Source organism: Anas acuta, chromosome 18 (genome assembly GCF_963932015.1).
Source record: "Anas acuta chromosome 18, bAnaAcu1.1, whole genome shotgun sequence".
Taxonomy (NCBI): Eukaryota; Metazoa; Chordata; class Aves; order Anseriformes; family Anatidae; genus Anas; species Anas acuta.
This window is the reverse complement of record NC_088996.1, coordinates 7,774,237-7,794,537: the sequence shown is the minus strand read 5'-3', so window position 1 is coordinate 7,794,537 and position 20,301 is coordinate 7,774,237. Positions and strand designations below refer to the sequence as shown.

General features: G+C 37.4%; 1 protein-coding gene across 2 annotated transcripts in view; it reads left to right on the top strand.

Annotated features, from left to right (window-relative positions):
• Window positions 1–20,301, top strand: part of ANKFN1 (ankyrin repeat and fibronectin type III domain containing 1) — a 136,069-nt gene that overhangs the window by 95,326 nt on the left and 20,442 nt on the right. For both annotated transcript variants that reach the window (XM_068655151.1, XM_068655152.1), the window contains 8 exons: window positions 529–626; window positions 2,123–2,213; window positions 4,129–4,236; window positions 10,388–10,487; window positions 11,712–11,844; window positions 12,460–12,576; window positions 16,797–17,012; window positions 19,134–19,300. In XM_068655151.1, coding sequence (XP_068511252.1) covers window positions 529–626; window positions 2,123–2,213; window positions 4,129–4,236; window positions 10,388–10,487; window positions 11,712–11,844; window positions 12,460–12,576; window positions 16,797–17,012; window positions 19,134–19,300 — 1,030 coding nt within the window. The remainder of the gene's footprint in view (window positions 1–528; window positions 627–2,122; window positions 2,214–4,128; window positions 4,237–10,387; window positions 10,488–11,711; window positions 11,845–12,459; window positions 12,577–16,796; window positions 17,013–19,133; window positions 19,301–20,301) is intronic.

The window sequence follows — 20,301 nt, the reverse complement described above, 5'->3', positions numbered from 1 at the left end:
TCAGTGTTGAATCTATCCAATTGGTTATTTCTACACAGAGCAGCCAAGGCTAGGTGATTACGGTTTTGTGGTCCTGTGGAACCCAAAGGACTCTAAGCCTATGCTTATCTATGCAAATATTATTGCAAAACTGTGCTTTTTGTTGGTTTTGATATATAAACTGTCTAATGGAATTAGCAGGTCCAAATCCTCTACCTACTCTTTTCTAGTGCTTCCCTTTCTTTAAAAGGAAATTGTTTAACAGAGAGCAAATGTTGACTGAATGTAATTTGTATTGCAGTGTATTTTTAAGCATTCTTTCCTAAAAAGCTTTTGAGCAATATTTTGCTTTTCTTTCTCATACACGCAGTTATAATTTAATTATTGTATAAAGTTTTCCTAAACATTATTGCTAAATAGGACTTTTAGTATCCACATGGAATGGTAAACTGCTAGAAGAAAAGTTAACCTGTGAAGTTATTAAAGTACTTTGATTTCTTTTCTTGGACTGTAATCTTATTCAATTTGTTCCCACTACTTGTTTCCTAGTGGAATGGAGCTGTTCAGAAGACTTTTCTCCCTTGGTTGGTGAAATAATTATGGATAATCTTCAGTCTTTGAGGTGCTCCATCACAGGTCTCAAAACAGTAAGTGCCAAATGATTCATTTAGATCTTGATGCCCCCTGCTGCCCCAGTGATAAAAAGGCACTGATAATTTGCATCCATGCCTGTTGTAACAACTGCAGAGTGCCTTTCTTCTAACAGCAAGTTCCAGTCATTAAGCATAATATGTCTGGTATCCATAATCTGAAATTCACAAAGGAATAGACAGCATGAACTGGTTTATAAGTTGTCATGCTTAGGGTAGAGCCAAAAGGGTTGGAATGAAAGCTGCTGTTTTCTGGATCACAGGATAATCTTAGTGCAGATCAAAGGCTCATGAAAGATCTAGTCCTGACTCTAATGACAGACAACTAAAATAACTTCTTTCTCTTCTGCTTCTTTCAGGAGCACATTTGATGGCAGTCATTTTCATTTTTGTTATTTATTTTTGTATACTTATTTTACGCTGATAAGAACTGGGTCAACAATAGAGAAAATTCATGAATATTCACATGTATTCTCAACCAGAATAGTTCAGACCATGTGCCTGAACACCTTCTTTCTATCGCCTGTTCAGGACCATTTGTGTAAGCAAATTTGATTTCACAAAATACCTGATGAAAATGAAGCTTGCTTAAAATACACACAACTATTTCCACTGGAAACATCAACAGCAGCCCAAGCCAGCATCCACTGAACTTCAGTCTTTCCACTGAACTCACTGCACACTGAATCAGACCTACAAAGTTATAGTAGGGGGAGGCATGTTTCAAAAGCCATTGGCCAGGGCCCTAATACATAGGGTCTCAAAATGGGAGAATTAATATTAAAGGCTAAGAAATGGGCACAGTATAAAACCCCAATTTTATGTAATAGAATAATATAGATAGATAGATAGATAAATATTTTTTTCCTAGCCTTTTCTCTGGAGAAATCTTTGATTTGTCAAGCTGTTTGCTAGGGAGCTGAGCCACAATATGCATTTCCTCTGCTTTTCATTTTCCAGCAACAAAACAAAGTAATTTCTTAAGTTAAAAATCAAGCAAACTTGCACAGTCAATTTCTTAGACATGCTTAAGAACAGTGCTTACGATGTGTTTGTCTATAATCTCCGGAGTATATAACATCTGTAAATGAAAACTAAACTTTCAGAAGCACTTTCCATTGGCCTAGGTTTACACATCAAGATAAGTGATAAAGGTCTGACTGATTTCAGTGGCAGCCAGATGAAGCTTCTTCAGCTGCTGTGCTTGTAGCAAGAAGGAGAAATGAGACCTCCTTACTCTTGAAGTAATTGTTCCCAGGACTCTGCTGTGGTAGAAGAAATTACAATTTGTCAATTGGAATCAATGTGTTCTGTTAACCCTCTGAAAATCACCTGCCCTGAAATCTTTGTGCTATTCTTCCATCTGTTATGGTTCATTAGTTGACACCCCTAAGAGATTTTCAAAGGAAATTGGGGAGGGACTGCTCTCTAGTTATAACAGCCAAGGTTTTGAGTCAAATGTAAGTTTTGACTCCAGTTGTTTCCATTTTCAGGGTCAGAGGTATTACGTTCATGTTTCAGCATACAACATGAAAGGATGGGGACCTCCACGCAAATCTACTCCTGCATATGCTTCTCCTTCAAGTAGGTTGAGCTTGTTTGCACTCCCAGTTTGATTATTCATGTTGCTGTCAGAATTTCTGGCTCTTCAAAGACAAGAAAAAAAAAATTGCTGGAATTCATGATTTAGTTAGCGTGTCATTTAGAAGTAAAATAAGTAAATAAATACAATTGAACTCCTTTCACTACCCCCCAATATCATGTTAATTCATTTTTCTTATTTTTTATTCTTCTCCAGTCCTTCAACAGAACGTTGTCCTCTAGTCACTAACATTACCAAAATAAGCAATCTTTTGACTTTCATTTATTTTTTCTAGAGAGTTCGGTTTTATGGAACTTCTTTTGTAAGCACATAAAGGGATCAAAACTTGAATTCCAACTGGTAGAACCAAAATACTTGCACATATCATATTTTGTCTTCTATCTTGTAGCATTATACATCCTATCCATTGAACCATTGTTATAGATTTCAGTTCTGAAGTTGGTGGAGCTGTGGGATGCATGCAGTATGTAAAATACTCTAGTATGGATACATGTTTTGGTAGAATCTAGCCCATAAACAAAAAATGTTCCAGACACCCAAAAGCCTTTTTTCTGTTTCAAACTTATGGCAGGTATTCTCAGATTCCATTAGGGCTATAAATTTTTGTTTGTAGTTTTTAATCTGCTATAATCACATTCTATTGTTAGTCACTTTTCCAGGCTTAGTGTTCGTTGCTGAAATGGCTCAGCATATTATAGTTTCCTTGTATTGATTAGTGCAGTAAAGTTGGAGTTTTCATTTTATTGCATTAGCACTTGTTTTTATTAGGCTAATGTAACAATTTAATAACCTTGCATGCTAATGTGAGAAAATAAAGCAAGCTGTACCTAGTCTCAATGGTGGTAATGGAGAGGGTTGGATAAACAAGGCTCTTGCAGTACCATTGTCCCATTTCACTGCAATTTTGCTCTTGTTTACCACAGAATAAAGATAAAACTATGCTAAAGAAATATTCTGTTTGCAAACAAAAATGTGCTACAATCGTGGGAGAAAATTCTACTCTTGGTTATGTGGATAACTCCGTTGGAGACAAATTTCTTAATACCTTGATCCACCATTATTTTGAGTCAGGAAACTGTAGTGTAATATTATTTATTACAATTAAAGTATAAAAATAGTCAAATCTGGAATAAAAAAGCTCTTATCTGATAGACACAGTTTCATCCTCCAGTTTGTGAATGGATTGTCTACTTTTTAAAAGCTAGACAGATTATAGCTAGCAGCAAAATAACAGCGAAACACTTTTGTAGGTTCAGGGGATGCGGGACAGAAACCGCAGCTTCTGGCCTCTTGAGTGCAGTGCTGAGCAGACTGTAGACTCCAGGGCAGGAACTGTTCATTCAGGTGTCTTTGCTGGGTGTAGGTTTTCAGAAATTCTTTTGCTCGGAGTGTGTTTCTGTGGCTACGGAGCTAACTCAGGATGTAGGAAGATGTTCAACCTCTGCTTTGCAAGAAGTTCCCTCTATAACTGCAGGAGAGTTATTTAGCGTCCTGGTGCCTCAACAAAATGCAGAATGAGCAGTAGTATGATTTTAGGGAGGTACTGAGAGGGTCGGGATGGTACGGGCTGAGAGCAGCTCTGACGCTAAAGCAGCAGAGGCCATTTATGTACTAAAGAGAAATAGCTATTGTCTAGTCATTCACTACAGGAGCTACTGGGAGGTGATTGTGAGCTCTTTGTTAATAATCATTATGATTAATTACCTAGCTGGAACAAGGCAAAGGAAGCTTATTGTATAAGCAACAACAGCAGACTTAAAAACAACTGTCATTTTCTCCTGTATGCCCAGATGTAAGAATCCCATAAAGCCCAGAAATATCAGAGGCAAGAAAATATTTTAAAACCTTCTCCTGCTCCTTTGTGTTTCATTTCTGTTTATTTCCTTTGTTCAATAGACTGGAAAGACTGCAGTGGAAGAGAACCTCGGCACAGGGGACACACTGAGGCCCTGGAACGTCTCCTTCAGCAGGTTCGAGCAGCTCATCAGCATTATAATTGCAGAGGTAAGGATAAATATCTATGTGGTAGGGCACCAGCTGAAGCCTCCGTGGCGCCTGTAATTTTAGCAGTTCTCTAACTAGGTCATACCTTCTCATTCATCAGGAAAAGAAAGATATTAATATTGGCCCATCTGGAATCACTTTAGCATACTATCTTGCTCTTAACCCTTGAATTAGTTGGATGAAAACATCTGAAAGCTAGAATGTGCACAAGCAGAGACACACCCTTTCTCCCTCTGTACCCTATGCACCTATTGATTTGCTTATTCCTACAAATCAGTTTTACACCGGATTCTGCTAAAATGCTCCAAGGATCTTTCCTTTTTTTTTTTTTTTTTCATATAAAGAAATACTTTAGACATTTAACAACTGGTTTGGATCAAAAGAGGGACTTGGCTGCCTCCAAATGGAAGACACTAAGTACTCCACTGGATGTGATGCCAATCTATAATGAAAAATAGTTGCACAATGCAGTGGGAAGATAAGATTGCTACATTTTCAAATAGAATGGATCAAAACTGGGAGAGAGCTCGAATCTCAGCCAGCTCTTTGCTCTTCATTCATGAGAAACAGACTGTGCCTTTAATAGTTCAAGAGCCAAGGCAACAGCTTGGCATTCTTTTTAAAGAATATATAAAAACTCCTGTTCTATATGGGTTGTTGAAAAGTGCTATTTATTTTCTTAAAATAAACTTCTAACTGGAATAATCCTTCATTGCAAAGGAACTTATTTTAAACAGAAAACTTGAACTACCATGAAGTTTTCATTTTTCTCCATGTAGTATGACTGTTATTTCAAGCTGCATCAATTGATTTAAAATCACAGAAATACTTACGGCTAAAATCATGTGGCTGAATTGGAAAGATGCGGCCTTTGTTCTTTATGTGCAAATATGCCACAATCATGACAATCCACAGTCTGCCACAACCCATTGTAACCATAGCAACTTAAACTATTCAGCTATGTTGCTTGGAAAGGGAAAGGAGATATTGCAAGAAAATGTTGTTTCTCTAATTAAAATCCATGCAAGCATTATCACTTGCAGGTGGCCTTGGTAGTGAAAATAAAGTGATGTATTTTATCTCTTACATAGCTTTTTCATGCTATTAAAGAAGTCTTTCCATGGTATAGTTTTTCCCTTTTGAAGTTAGTACGTATCTCAGGTCTTTCAGGCCACCTTCCTAGTCAACAGAGAATAAGTGATGGAACATCTGAGAATATTCTTAGTATAAATTGTTTTACTGACATTCCAGCCCAGAAAAGAAGCAGTTATAAACAACATGCAGAAAATCCCTTCTTTTAAGAATTTGACACCAGTGCCTGGTTCTTATAAAATACCACTGCTCCAGAAATTAACTCCAGTCTCAAAGCAAAGCACAGACAATTCTGTTACTGATTTCCTAACTCCTTTTCCTTAAATAATAAATAACAACAATATAGAAAATCTGTTTAGCTCAGAACATTTTCTTGCATGTCAGAAAGAGGATGTGGGAAATTACATATGGTAGTACTACACTGTGGAATCAGCTTGAGTAACACCCTTACCTCCAACAAAATAAAAATCTCATAATTGCTTGTAATGTTAACATTATACAGTAGTATATTTTGGATAAATCAGGTTTGTAACATAATAGGAGACCCTTTCGAACTTACCTTAAATATACAACTAATGTCAATCTGTTGTATATCAGTAATTTGCAAAAGAATAAAGACATAAAAAAAAAGGCAGAAAAAGTAAGAGTTATGACAGTTATGACATCACTTTGACTCTGAAATTTGATTCCGTTATTTGTCAGTTTTAGTGAAATCTGAGAAATCTGATCAAGGATCTGAGATAAGCTATTGTGTGTGACTGAAAAGCTCCCACAAAGTTTTTCATTTAATATAATACAGAAGCCTGTTTTGACTGTCATGGACAGAAATCAGCATGGATATGCTTTTTATACATTTAATCAGTTTTTACCATGCTTCTCTTTACCACACTCTTCTGAGAAAGTGCATATTGTAGCCTCTGTTTTCCTCATTTGTTTTAGATATGTCAATAAATAGCTTGAAATTGCTTGAATCTGCTTACCGCCACTGATTTGCAGTGAATTAAAGCTAAGTGAAGACAGAGACATTCAAAACTGAAACCTTGGCACCTTGGCTTTCCATTAAGTGATTCCTCAGCAGGATATCACATGCATGGTGCTCAGGCTGGCTGAACAAGAGTGGAGGAGGAGTGCAAAGGTGAAAAAAGTGGAGAGGATAGTCCATCTAGAAGGTCTAAGATTATTTGGATAACATAGGTAAAAGCCACATAATGCAAGAGCTACATGAAAAAGTTTGTGTGTTAGTGCTCCAGTGTGATCTGGGAGGGTTAAATCGCTCAGATTCCACACATCTCTTCCTAAGGTCTGTTCATTCAGACTTTGCACTGAAGCCTGCATTTTCCCCTATGCTTTGCATTTCAGGGACTAAAGAAAACAAGCTTACAAAAATACCAGGAAGAATACATTGGAATGTACAGTGAGTTTAAGAGCTTTTGGAATTAGATCAGCTGTTGCTTTTGAACCTGCTCTGTGATATGATGAAATCTCCTAGGGAATTACTTAGGAAGCTTTGCTTTCATATGTTTAATCTTCTGGAAAACCCTGATGATTACAAACAACAGTCATCCATTTGTCTTCATAATACCATGCTACAGACTATCATAACTGAATTACTACAATTGTATGTCCTGGCAACACTTCAAATGTATTTTTTAAGTATTTTTTGCTTGTAGATCATTCTTTCTAAACAGTTCTGAGTGGATTAAGCAATTGTGTGATGCTTCATTAAGAAAAGAACCCAACTCTTCAGTAAAATGCTTACCAGATATTTTCTTTCTGTAATTTGGTTGAAATGTATTTACTAGAGAAGACAGAAGTGAAATAATTTTTTTCTAATCATAACTTGATTCACAATCAGAGAGCCTATTTTCATTGCATTTAACAAAAGGAAGGATCTCTGATTCCATGACACATTTTAAAAGTTTAGATTTTTTTTTTTTTTTTGAGAATATACAAAAAGAGTCTGAAGAACCTGGCCATGGACTAAGAAGGTCAGATAGACAATTTAAGAAGTTAAAATTTCAGCTGTTGATCATGACTTTATGAGCATGACTCCAAAATACACCACTCAGTAATATGACTATCATGCCTATAGCTTGTTCATGAGATACAGAATTTTATTTGAAAGACATTCCTTTTTGAGGTGAGGTAATATGGAATCTATGGTGATCTTAAACTACTGAGGTGTCTGTCTGCTATGTATGCCTTTAACTTCTGCATGGAATTATGCCTCTGTGCATATTATCCCAATGTCAGTTGTCCGCACCGCTAAAATTATGTAGCTTTAAATTGAGTATTTTTTTTTCCTGGAAGTTTCCAGTTATTGCATGTGTTTTCATAAACTTGCACTGTTAGTAAAAACTCTAAATCCCATTGTGTGCCCTCTACTAGGATTACAGTGGGATCTAGCTCCTCTTGTGCTAATTTGCTTCATTATTCAGTGTTACCGTTAATGATCTTTAGCTGTTCCACAGGCTGTCTGATCTGTGGGGCTAAGATTTCTTCCCAGATAATTTTGCACTGAGGTAATTCCATTTACTTCACATCTGCCCCACTTGAGGAGAGGCACCCGTTTGTCTAGAGATAGGACAAAGAATTCCAGATGATCTTCCTTCTCGGAGAAATGGCATGGCATAACAGACATTCCTCTAGAGCAGATGCATGCTAGCAGGCTGAGCATGCAACTTTGTTCTTATTCCTCCACAGTCAACTTAGGTTGCTTAAGTATCTGTTGTATTTAAGTGAACTGCAAAGAAACATTTATAAATCTTACCCAAGAGAAAAACTGATAAATATAGTTAATTGTCCAGTGTGAAAGCTTCTGATCTAAATATATTCACTGGAACTTCTCTAATCTTGGCCAATATATGTTTGCTTCTGAACTATTAAAAGAGCTCACAGCTCTACCTTATCATTTATTAGTATTGACTTATTTTGTTGTTACTGGTGTTGCTGTAAAAAGGTTACTCTGATATTTATTAGTTAATTAAATAACAGACTGTTAAAGTTTCATTTCCTATAGATCCAAAGTATACTCTAATCTCGGCTCCATGTTTTTTGGCTCCTAGACATACTGTACTATAAAATAAAAGCAAACAGCAAGTAGAAGAATTTACAGTCTCCATCTAGTTTTGCATTATGTCTTTTGCTGTTGGCTTCAAAGAAGCTGTGGACCAAACCCAAACCACTGAATAGCCCAATAACATATATTTCACTGGTAATGTGCCCTCTTACTGTAATGCTGCAGTCTCTAGGTGTTTAATACAGAATTATGTTGCTTTGCTCTTAGCAATTTCCTCTTCTATTCCATCCATTGCTAATATAGGAGAAAATTGCATAATTAGGATGAAATTTATATTCCTAAATTGGTCTTAACCTTGGAAGAAGGAAACAGTAAGACAAGAGTTTTCATATAGCATTTGGTTTACATTACTGTGATATATTGAAGACAGCTCAGAGTAAAATAAAAATGATCTGAGGAGATATGGATAGAAAAACAAATTATTTTTTCAAAAAGACAAAGAAAACAAAGATCAGTTGCATCAAAGGAGCAGCAATAGATTAGAATGAGTCTATTTAAACTAAAATTAACATTGCATTGGAGAATATGCCATGGAGACCAAGTTTGCAGTGGAAAGACAATGGATTTGATGATCTAATAGGTCTCATACATCTGAATTGTATTATTTCACCCCCAATAGAACCTTGCTCTCTTTGTACTTGCTGTTCAGCAGAGTGGTAATTATGCTAACAATGTGTCTTCCTTTTTTATGGTTTTCAATGTGCAAATTACGGTGCAAATTTATTCATCACTTAAAAATATGTTGAGTGCTTCCACAGATGGGGTTTTGACAAGAGCAAATTTAGATGTTCTTTAAACGTTCAAATTAGGACTTGCTAGGGAGACACAGATAGACACCTCCTATTTTGCACTAGAGGTATGTGGGAAATATGTTACTCGGAATACACCTAAGCAGACTGATTATCAGCTTTCAACAAATAGTTTTCTTGTAAGATCTTTCATGAGTTATATTTTCCCCTACTGGAGAGGGTTGTCCCTCAAAATGTTTGGTGATTCAGTCTGGATGGGTATCTGTACTTCCTCCAAATAAAGATAAATCAGTCAGATATTGGAAGACTGAGATGTAATTTCACAGTTAGATTTTTCTTTACGTAAAGATTTTTAAAAATTAAAAGCAAACAAACAAACAAAACAAACAAACAAAAAAAAAAAAAAACACAAGTTTTAAGCACCCATTCCTTTTACAAGCTATATGTATACAACTACTTCTGACAATACTAATATTATTTTACAGTGCATGTTGCTGACTGCCATCTATTGGCATACCTTCTAAAAACCACTTACAGGTATACAGGTGGTCACAGCTGTTTTACAGAGCTTAAGAGTTTCAGTTTCACTGGAAGATTTTTCTTTGACTTAAAAGAAAACTCCAGCCATATATATCAGAGAAGGAAATATATTAAGTGAAATTAATGAAAATAAGAAATTATGTAATATATAAACAAAACACAACTTTTTTTTTTTTTTTTAAGAATACTGGACAAATATTTATATTTTGAGTCTGTTCTTCGCTTGTGAGAGCTGGTCCAGAGATCCTTGCAGACACAAAGCAGGTCTCATGGACATATGTTGAGGAATTACATTATCCTAAAATGCTGACTGATGGTTTGAATCTCTTGTGTTTTTGAGACCACTTGTAAAATTCATATCCATCCTGAACAACAAGAGTATGTGTTACTGGTTTAAGCTATATTTGTCCTAGGAACAAAACAACAATTTTACCAAGTCTGAATTTGCTGCAATTAAGAACACTGCTTGATGTGCAATATTGGTAAGAGAATGAAACTAAAAGAAAAAAAAAAAAAAAAAGTTGTATATGAGTATGTTCCTAAGTGTTGTCTGTTGAAAGGAATAAAGAGGACACCAACTGATTAGTATTAGTATTGTGGTTCTAGAGATAAAGGTTCTTTATGTGTTATTAACTGAAATGTAAAAGCTGGGTTTAGTTTTGTTTGGTGTTTTTTTTTTTTTCCATTTCAGAAAATTCCAAATTACAAAATGCTGGTCGCAAGCAATCTGTCTCCAGAAGCCTGAAGCACCTGTTTCATTCATCGAACAAATTTGTGAAGACTCTGAAACGGTTTGTCATTCATTTTATCTCCCAAACATTCTGAGTTTTATCTAGCAGTTGTTGCTTTTATGTAATAGTGAACAGCACATTAAAAATGGATGTAAGTACATTCTACTCCCAGTGAAACAACTATCAATCCAAATAAACCTGATAAAATTATGTAAGTGTGAGACATGCATCCGATAGGAATATATTGAAATTGATTAATGATTGCTACTGAAATCATTAGCAATCTTTGATTGTTACTGCTGGAAATGAATTTGAGCTTACCAGAGTGAAATATTGTATACAAACACAACACTACAGCTAGTGAGGTATTGTTAAAGTACTGCATCTGTTGCTGCTCAGTAAGGAAACCATGGAATTTATTTCATTCATAATATAAAAAGCAGAGCTCAGATAACATGTTCTAATATAGTGAGATATACTAATATCTCACTGGCCACAAGCAACATATTGAGAATTCTGTAACATTTTTAGCTAGGTTTGCAGCCCAGTGTGACCTGAACAAACCTCTGCCTTGATAGTTTTAGCAAATGAAGGTTTTTTTTAGACTGGATTATTTCTTTTTTCATTGCCAGGAGTATTTAGTTTGCTTTTTCTTCTTTGTATTTTGATAAGAGTTTGATTTTTTCAGAAGAGCTCTCCAGAGTTTTTAAATCCCCTAAGGCAACTACTTAATGTATGCAACTAATTGCAAGGGTAAATATTGAAAGGAATGATCTCTATAAACAGTTTTGCAGATATGCCGGCCAAATTACACTAAATTACACTAATGTAAATCCATAATAACCCTCCTGATTTCAACTGAGTTACTTCAGATTTACTCTAAAGTAATGAGAGCAAAACTAAGCCCATTAATGATAAAAAAGTTCTGGTAGAATTTTTGATTTCCAGAGGGCATAACATCTTCCCCCCTCCCCCCCCCCCCCCCCCCATTGGGTACCGTTTACTCTGGCAAAACTCTTAGTAAAATTGATGGCATTGATGGCATTGGCTTGCACAGATTCATAATTCCCTAAATTCTTGTAGTCACGCATCATTTAAAGTGATAAAATTCCCAAATATTTTTCAGAATTCACTGGTTGAAGTTGCGTGATCTATATAACACAAAAGACCAGATGATTTGATTTGCCACCTCAGAACTTAAATTCTATGATTAATTGGCTAAAATTTGGCACGCATATCAATAGACATGAAAGCTGTTTGACAATATTTCTTTTGTTTCTTTAGGGGACTCTACTTATCTGTTATATTTTTTTACAAAGACAATTTATTAGTAACCAATGAAGATCAAATCCCAATTGTGGAAATTGATGACTCTCACAGTAGTTCAATTATGCAGGATTTCCTGTGGTTCACAAAGGTAATGGAAGCCTAATTTTTTATATTGTTTCTACAGTTTTGTTGCTAGCCATGCATAAACCTTAGCTGATTGTTCTGAGCATGTTAAAAAGCTAATAGATTAAGTGCTTTACCTTTCACTCATGTCAAAATGTAATTTTCACATACCCTTATATGTGTTAAATTCTGATTGGGTCACTCACAGTAGCACAATTAACTTTTAAATGCACGATCCTATATCAGTGATTGCAAACTAGGAACATAAAACTTTTATGAACATTTAGAGGGAGAACTCAAAAAAAAAAGTAACTAGAGGTTTTGAAGTTGGTATTAGGGTTATATCATCTTTCAGTATAGCTATTTTTACATTTCCTAATTTCACACTATTTTTAATTTCCTAAAGAACAGTAAATCAATTTTAAACAGTAGTCTAAAATGCAATTGAAATAGGTGTATGAAGTTTACAGAATGATTTCTGTGTTTGTTTCCCGTTTATCTAGGCAACTCCTTACCACCCACAAGAAATCTAAATGAACAATATCCACTGATTTTTCTAAGTCCAAAGTGCTTTTAGTTTCATTTCTGCTTTTGTAAATGCTGAGAACAAAAACTGACTGAACTAGACATATTTTTGCAGTTGTCTTGTATGTGGGATGACATCAGATGGCTGAGGCAGAATATGTCTATATCCGTGTCCTCATCAACAACACTTCAAGCCAGGCAAAAGATGCTTTCTGCAGCAGCACAGCTACAGGTTGGTTTCATTGCATATTTCCAGCTATTAATTTAGTGACTTTCTGATCTCTAAGGGAAAGTACTGCCAGCTCTCCTTTGGTTCATCACTCTGCACTGGCCTATTCTTTGGAGCAGGGTTATTATCTACAGTGAAGTGAGCTACTGAGTCTGTCTTGCCAGCTGGACGCAGTTCTATTAGAAGTAATAGTAGGAAAAAGACAGGAAAGAAACAATAGCGGCAGAGGAAGAAACAGATACGAACCAGTAAATAACAACCCCAGATAGTGCTGTGGGTTTGCAGATTGGGACTTCACAGGTTACAATCCTGTGAACAATTCACTGCTCAGAAACCTCTTAGAAAGTCTATTAATTATTAATATATTTGTGAAGCATTTAAACTCTCAGTAAGATTTAGCACTCCTTTGTGCTATATGGACTCCTATAATAGCAGGTAGATTCTGACCCCAAAAAAGGAAGGACAAGTAGACTGCTGAAGTTGCCAGAACGTGACTCTTGATTCATCTGTGGCTTACAAACTACTCGAGAACAGCTTCTAGGCCAGAGCAACACTGTTTGACCAACAGTATGGTTATGCTGTTGTGGTTGGTCATTCAGTATGAATGAATCTGAGGTGTACCTCTGTGCAGAGAACCAACCAGAAACCTGTATAGCCTCTTAAAAACAAAGACTAAAAAAGGTGAAGTGGTGCACAGATTTTTCACTGACCCCTCAGCAGGATGGTAGGGACAGCAGCACTACATGCACATTCATATCACGTTAAGGCATGGTAGTGACTCTCAGGAGACCTGGTTTCCTTCCAACCTGTGATACTGACACAATCTGAGTGATCAAGGGGCTGGAATACCTCTGCTCTGAAGACAGGCTGAGAGGCACTAGAACAGGTTGCTCAGAGAAGCTGTGGATGCACTCTCCCTGGAAGTGTTGAAGGCCAGGTTGGATGGGGCTTTGAGCAATCTGGTCTAGTGGGAGGTGTCCCTGCCCATGGAAGGGGGGCTGGAATTAGATGATCTTTAAGGTCCTTACCAACCCAAACCATTCTATGATTCTATGAGTATTTACTGTTGTAGCAAAATACATTTTCAAAAAGATGTGGGCATGATTCCTACAGAAAATGTATATCCAGACCTCATTCTACTACCTTTTGTTTGAATGAAGTCACCAAAGCTGCCCAGAAAACTCTGTGGTGCAGTCATGGAATTAATGAAGATCTTCATATTGCTTGGCTCATGTGTCAGCCATGCAGCCATCCCTCTTATTGCCAGTCGATGCAATAAGCTAGATTTTATAGCAGCTGTGAGAGCCAGATACTTTGTGGCCATTATTAAGAATATCCGTGTGGGGTTTGTTTTACATCTTTTGGCAAAGTAAGCTGTACAGGAGAGTAGCCTTCCTGGGCAACCACCTGTCTTGATTGATTTCCCCATAGTATCCCGAAATACATGGAATGCCAGTCTGCTGTACCTTTATTGAAGGACCACCTGTGTTAAGCAGCAGCTGCTTGTCAGTCCTTTGAGCTCTCACTGGAGACAGTTTTAACTATATCTGCTGAAAGGTCCCTCTGGTGTGGTTAGCTCAGCCTAGGTAGCACAGACTCCTTTGGTTAGCTCAGTTTCTTTCCCTCTGTGTAGGCTGCCTGTAACAGAGCATTGTTAGTATGCATGGACTGCACTTTGAGACAACCAGGATTCCTAGTACTTTGCATTATTATTTGCTACCGGAGATGTTAAGAGCAGAGCTTGAAGCACAGAGATACAGCAAATGTGCCCATGTGGTATATTGCTCTGCTGAATTTGTGGCAAATTTACTGTCCTTATTGTTTGTTCTGTTAGTTTGGTCCCCTGATGAACACAGGGATTGTCACCGACCTGCCAACCTTTAACAGTGTGTGGCCTAATGGGATCCACCAATGGAAGGATCTCAATAAAGTTTATGTGGTTGAATACATTTTATTGAGGCAGTTAACAGTCTGACTCCACAGGAATTTAGGACAGAATGGAAAAGATCAGTGATAATACAGCTGCTAAGGGACTAGATCAGTGGATTCAGAGACAACAGGGACTGTAATTTTCCTGCTGTTACCACTAGACAACTAAGCAACCAAAACACAAGCGACAGGATGCCAAGCTAAGCAGACACAAAACTTTTTTAGTATATGAGTAGGTGTCCCCATTCTTTTTTCTGGACTGTCAGTCAGAATCATAGAATCATAGAATATCCTGAGTTGGAAGGGACCCTTAAGGATCATCAAGTCCAACTCTTGACACCGCACAGGTCTACCCAAAAGTTCAGACCATGTGACTAAGTGCACAGTCCAATCTCTTCTTAAATTCAGACAGGCTCGGTGCAGTGACCACTTCCCTGGGGAGCCTGTTCCAGTGTGCAACCACCCTCTCTGTGAAGAACCCCCTCCTGATGTCAAGCCTAAATTTCCCCTGCCTCAGCTTAACCCCGTTCCCGCGGGTCCTGTCGCTGGTGTTAATGGAGAAAAGGTCTCCTGCCTCTCGACACCCCCTTACAAGGAAGTTGTAGACTGCGATGAGGTCTCCCCTCAGCCTCCTCTTCTCCAGGCTGAACAGGCCCAGTGCCCTCAGCCGTTCCTCGTACGTCTTCCCCTCCAGGCCTTTCACCATCTTCGTAGCCCTCCTCTGGACACTCTCCAACAGTTTCATGTCCTTAATACAATCATCAATGACAGCAAAGATCTATTTGCCTCCATCTAGGCACTATCTTATATTGCAGTAATTAAATTAACATCACAACTGAGATGGCTAAATATCTACCTGCAATGATTTGTCCCATGTGTGGACACATGAATTAATACAAAATGTATAGCCAAACCACCCAGTGTTACTCAGCTATGGAGGCTAACCTCAACATGCAGTTAAGAAAAAGAGGATGTGGTATATAGACATCAACAGTGTGCTCTGGAGAGGGATGCATAAAGCTAAAGTAGCTAAGTTATGCTGCATAAAGGGCAGTCACTGTGCCCCACTGTGTTATAACCTAGAAGTTATAAATAATTTAACTATTAAGTTTATAAGTAAATATTGTCTGTTAAGTACAGATAAATAAATTCAGGATAATCTATCAGTTTACAATGTCATAAAGTTACAGCACTTCCCTAAATGTACAGTGTGCTACATTGTGAATTCAGGTTCTCATTTTAAACAACCCCCATCCCTATCCAGCTTACTGTAGATCTCTTGAAAAGTCCTGAAGTAATGAGCATATTTTAAATGTTAGGCATTTTTCTTTAAGACATCTGGGAATCTCTTCAGTGGCTGGTCACTGGATTGAGTGTGTTTGCACCTATAAGCAGATGCCTTACTATGTGAGGAAAGGGATTTTGACCAAAATATGTATTTTATGTGGAGTCTTTTAAAATTACTTTTCTTTAATCCTCACATATTTTCCTGGAGAGCTTTGCCTTGGTAGTTTGTTAGATTCTGCTGGTTTGTCTAGCACATTCTTGGTATCTGAAATAAGAGAAAAAGAGTCCGTGTCTCTTCAAATTCCTTTGTGTTCCTTCATAAACACACCCCACAGTTCAGCTCCAAAATTATTTACATTCAATGCAGTCATGAGTGCCTCTTCCTCTGTTGCTGAAAATAATATTTTTTAAACAGAGAGCAGAAAATGGAGATGATAGTTAATGACCCTACCAGAAAACATTTGAAGTCTCCAAAATGAATGATGTAGGCATGGAAGAAGAATTCTGTATCTCTGATATGCACTGCATCTCTTATTTGAGCATGCATCTAGCTTTTCAGTAAGCTGAAACCAGAAGGGCTTAATTGATACCAAAGGAATCAACACTAGACCAACACTGTGTGCTTTTGAAAACTGCATCCTTTATCTTTATATAACTGGGCACAAAAGGGAAGTATAGGTGAATTACTTTGCAGTGTGTCCTTTTACAAAGATATCAGGTCATAATAGTCTGTTTAATGTTCTCCATCAAATGCTGGACTAAACACTACTGGACCAAATACACATGAAAAACCAAAATTCAATCCACTAACACAACCTAGAGAAAAACTTTTCTTTCTGCCACTGAATGATGTGACTGTTGGGCAAAGGCTTAAGAAAGACTATGTGTCTAGTTTCTATTGAAGTCAACAGGTCTGACATCAGTGAGCACAAAATGAAGTTTCAAAAAATACCATCTTCCTGATATGTGATAAATAACATTCATTTTATAATTTTCTTCTTTTCTAGAATTTGCTGGGAACTCACAACCTAGGTAGAGTTTTTTATGAGCCAATCAAGGATCGACATGGCAACATACTGATAGTTACTATAAGAGAAGTGGAGAGTCTTTATTCATTTTTTAATGGCAAATGGATGCAGGTATCCAAACTACAAAGCCAGAGGAAATCCCTTTCAACTCCAGAGGAGCCAACAGCGTTAGACATTTTGCTTATAACAATCCAGGTAGTGCTTTGCTTCTCTTACTGTATGTTATTTGCTTTTGTAAAGCCTGTGCCAGAGCCCTGATTTTGGAAGAGTCTTGTAGAATTTTAGGCCTTAATCCAGTGCCCAATAAAACTAATGGCAAGGCTCCCATTGAAAGTAAAGACTTATATTACTTCCAAGGGGGCTGGGATCAGATCCTTAATATGTAAAATATCCATGAGATTCTAAAGAAATTACTTCCAAGTCCTAGCAAAGAATGGTACAGTTTCTATCAGTTTCGGGAAGCCATGCTATAGCATTCCTTAGCAAGGGATATAAAAACCTTTAAAATTCTCTGTGATGTTCTTAAGCACCTATACAGACACTTAAAATTTCTACACTCCATAAGATTTTTCCATTCAAACCTTAACGCTAAATCTATGTTTAAAACCTTACTGTTCTACTTAATAAACTTGTTCTGTGGGGTTCAGAGTTCCTTGGAGCCTGGTATAGTTGCTAAAAAATTCTTTACTGACCATAGCTCTCCTTTAATTTCCATATAACATGCCCCCATACTTCACATTTAGAACAATACTGAGGTAAGGATTGATCCTAGAGGGTGTTTAGCATTATCATTTCAGTTAACATCATTGAGAGCCGTGGGTTTTCAGCCCTTCAAGAGTCAGGGTATTTGTAAACTCTTAGTTCAAAGTAAGACTAACATATGTTTTCTGTAGGTAACAGCAACTTATTTCTCACAAAATATCTGTAGCCAGCCTCCCTCTTCTCTACAACTGAGTGGCGTAGTTACCCAAAATATTACAAGACAAATTATTGTCTTACTCCCATCTTTTCTAACCTCAGCTAGACAATGACTACTGTGGTTAATTTTTGAGTTTGAGGCACTTTCTTGGGCAGAGACTGTGCTTTTGGTACCGGAAACTGACAGGCAATCAAAATATGTATTACCAGGTTTTAGGAACGTTAAAAAATTTCCAAAAGACAATAAAACTTACCTGATCTATGTTAGATTTTCTGTATTAAAATGTGTTAAAGGTGTAGAAAAATGTCAATCTGGGCAAAAGTTTTATATTAGGAAACCCAAAATACAGGCCTGATCAGATTTCCACAGAGATCCTAGTGGAAAAAATGTTCCCCTAATGGTTTACACATTCCTATCTAATGCCCACCCTTTCTTGTATTACTTGTTTAATCATCGAATGGGTATTTTGCTCATGAAGTGCTTGTGAAAATGAGGGTCTAATTGCATTGGTCAGAGCCAAGCATAGCACTGGCAGATAATTTGATGGTTCCAAGAGTGAAGGCGTATGGCCAGGTGTCTTAATCCTCACCCACTGCAGAGGCGCACATTTGTAGGATGGCAGCAGACATCATTTTTTTTACAAGTGCTTCTTGGGGACTGCTATACATAGCCTTAAAAACTTCTCCTGCCTTGAGCAAATACACCATCAGTATTAATTCCTTCTGAGCTCTATTTGTTGATGAAAATATTTGTTCACAAAACAGAGCCATTAATTTAACTTTGCAGACCACCAACTCCTATAATTACAGAGATCTTCCTGTTGATAGCAGGTGATACAGAACGGGTTTTCAAGAGATTTAGGTGGTGACTCTACATGCATTTCGGTGACAGTACTGCTTTATGCAGCCTCTCTGTCCCACCTTTCCCAGCAGACAGCTTGTCCCCAATGCCACTCTGCTCCATCTGTGCTAGTTACAAACCAGAAGTGAACCAGGGAACTGACCTGGCTGAAAAACAACTGCTTCTTTTCCTGAAACAGTTCCCTGACCCAGCTCACTGGTGAAATGGTTAGACAAGAGGTGGGTGCTGTTTAAGCTAGTTTAAATCCAACAGTTGAAGAAGGTTGAGGTCTCAGTTTTTAATGCCTGCTAGTGCCTCAAAGAGCTTTGGGAACCTGTGTATAGTTTTGAGCAGGAAGTTGTCCAAGTGCATCCAAACTACCAGAGATTATTTATATACTTAAGCATGTGCTTAAATGCTTTGTGAATTGGGAGCACTGTTGAAACAAGAAGACAGCTATAAAAGCATTTGTTGCTTTTTGATCCCAAACTCTTCCTCTTATGTGGAAAAAAAAATAAAAATGTTATTTATATATAGGACTGTTTCCCTTAAAACAGGACATACTTTCCTATCACAAACGAAGTCAGCAACGCCTTCCTCCTGGCTTGTATCTGGGTTACCTTAAACTCTGCAGTTCTGTGGATCAAATCAAAGTTCTCGTGTTGCAGAAGTTGCCTAATGTCCTGTGTCATGTCAAAATCCGAGACAACGGCAATGTCTCCAAGTAAGTGAATATACACGTATTTACACGCATATATTTAGAGAGAGAACATTTAAGTCTAATGCAATTTTGCCGTTGGAGAATTGTAGCTGCCAGCAGACTGTGGCTCAGGTGTGTACAATAGAGATCAGTGCTGAACTAAGCAGGTGCACCTGTGTGTTTCCAGCAATTCTGAAGGCCTATCCAGAAAAGATACATATGAGCCCGTTAGTTTCTAAGGGTAGTATTCTGTGGTTGCTCGCATTTTGCACAGTGGTAATGATCTTCTATATGTCTTTTGGGAAGATCATAGCCTGCAGCCCTGATTCAGCTTCCAGTGAATTCCGTGAAATTAATTTTCCCTGACCAAGGGGTATTGGTGTTGGTGATTCTTCAGTGGATTCTTTCATGTAATATCTGTTTTCTCACTAACACACAGCAAACATACAGCCTATTTAGACAAATGCTGTCAGCCATTGAACTACTGTGCACCAGAAAACACATTTTCCATTTGTCCACTGCTTCCTGTATCTATTGGGCAAGTGCAGGTATTTCCAGTGCCTAGTCCCTGCTGAGTGGGCAACACATTTTATTTGTCTCCCCCCCCCCTCTTTTTCTGTGGATATTTTTAATCCCATACCATTTCAGCAACCAGCTGAGAATTTTGCATGATTCAAAGAGGAACTGGATATCTATATGGATAACAAGGATATCCAGAATGTAGAAGTTAATACTAACAAAAATTTTGGAAGGAATATGAAACCTACTGTTTCAGGGTTTATAACAATGTTTGACTCTCGAGTTTAAGATCAGATCTTTATTTGGGAGCAGATTGTTCCACATATATTACTCATCTTGCAGTGGGGTTTCTTGTACTTTTTTTTCTTGATCGTTCAGTGCTGGATGCCTTTCAAGATTGAATAGTGCAGGGTGAATTAAGGATTTGGTCTTAAAAAGATGATCCGTATGTTTATCAGGTCTAAAATGGCTATATGTCAAGCAAAACAAAACAAAACCAGGAAGTT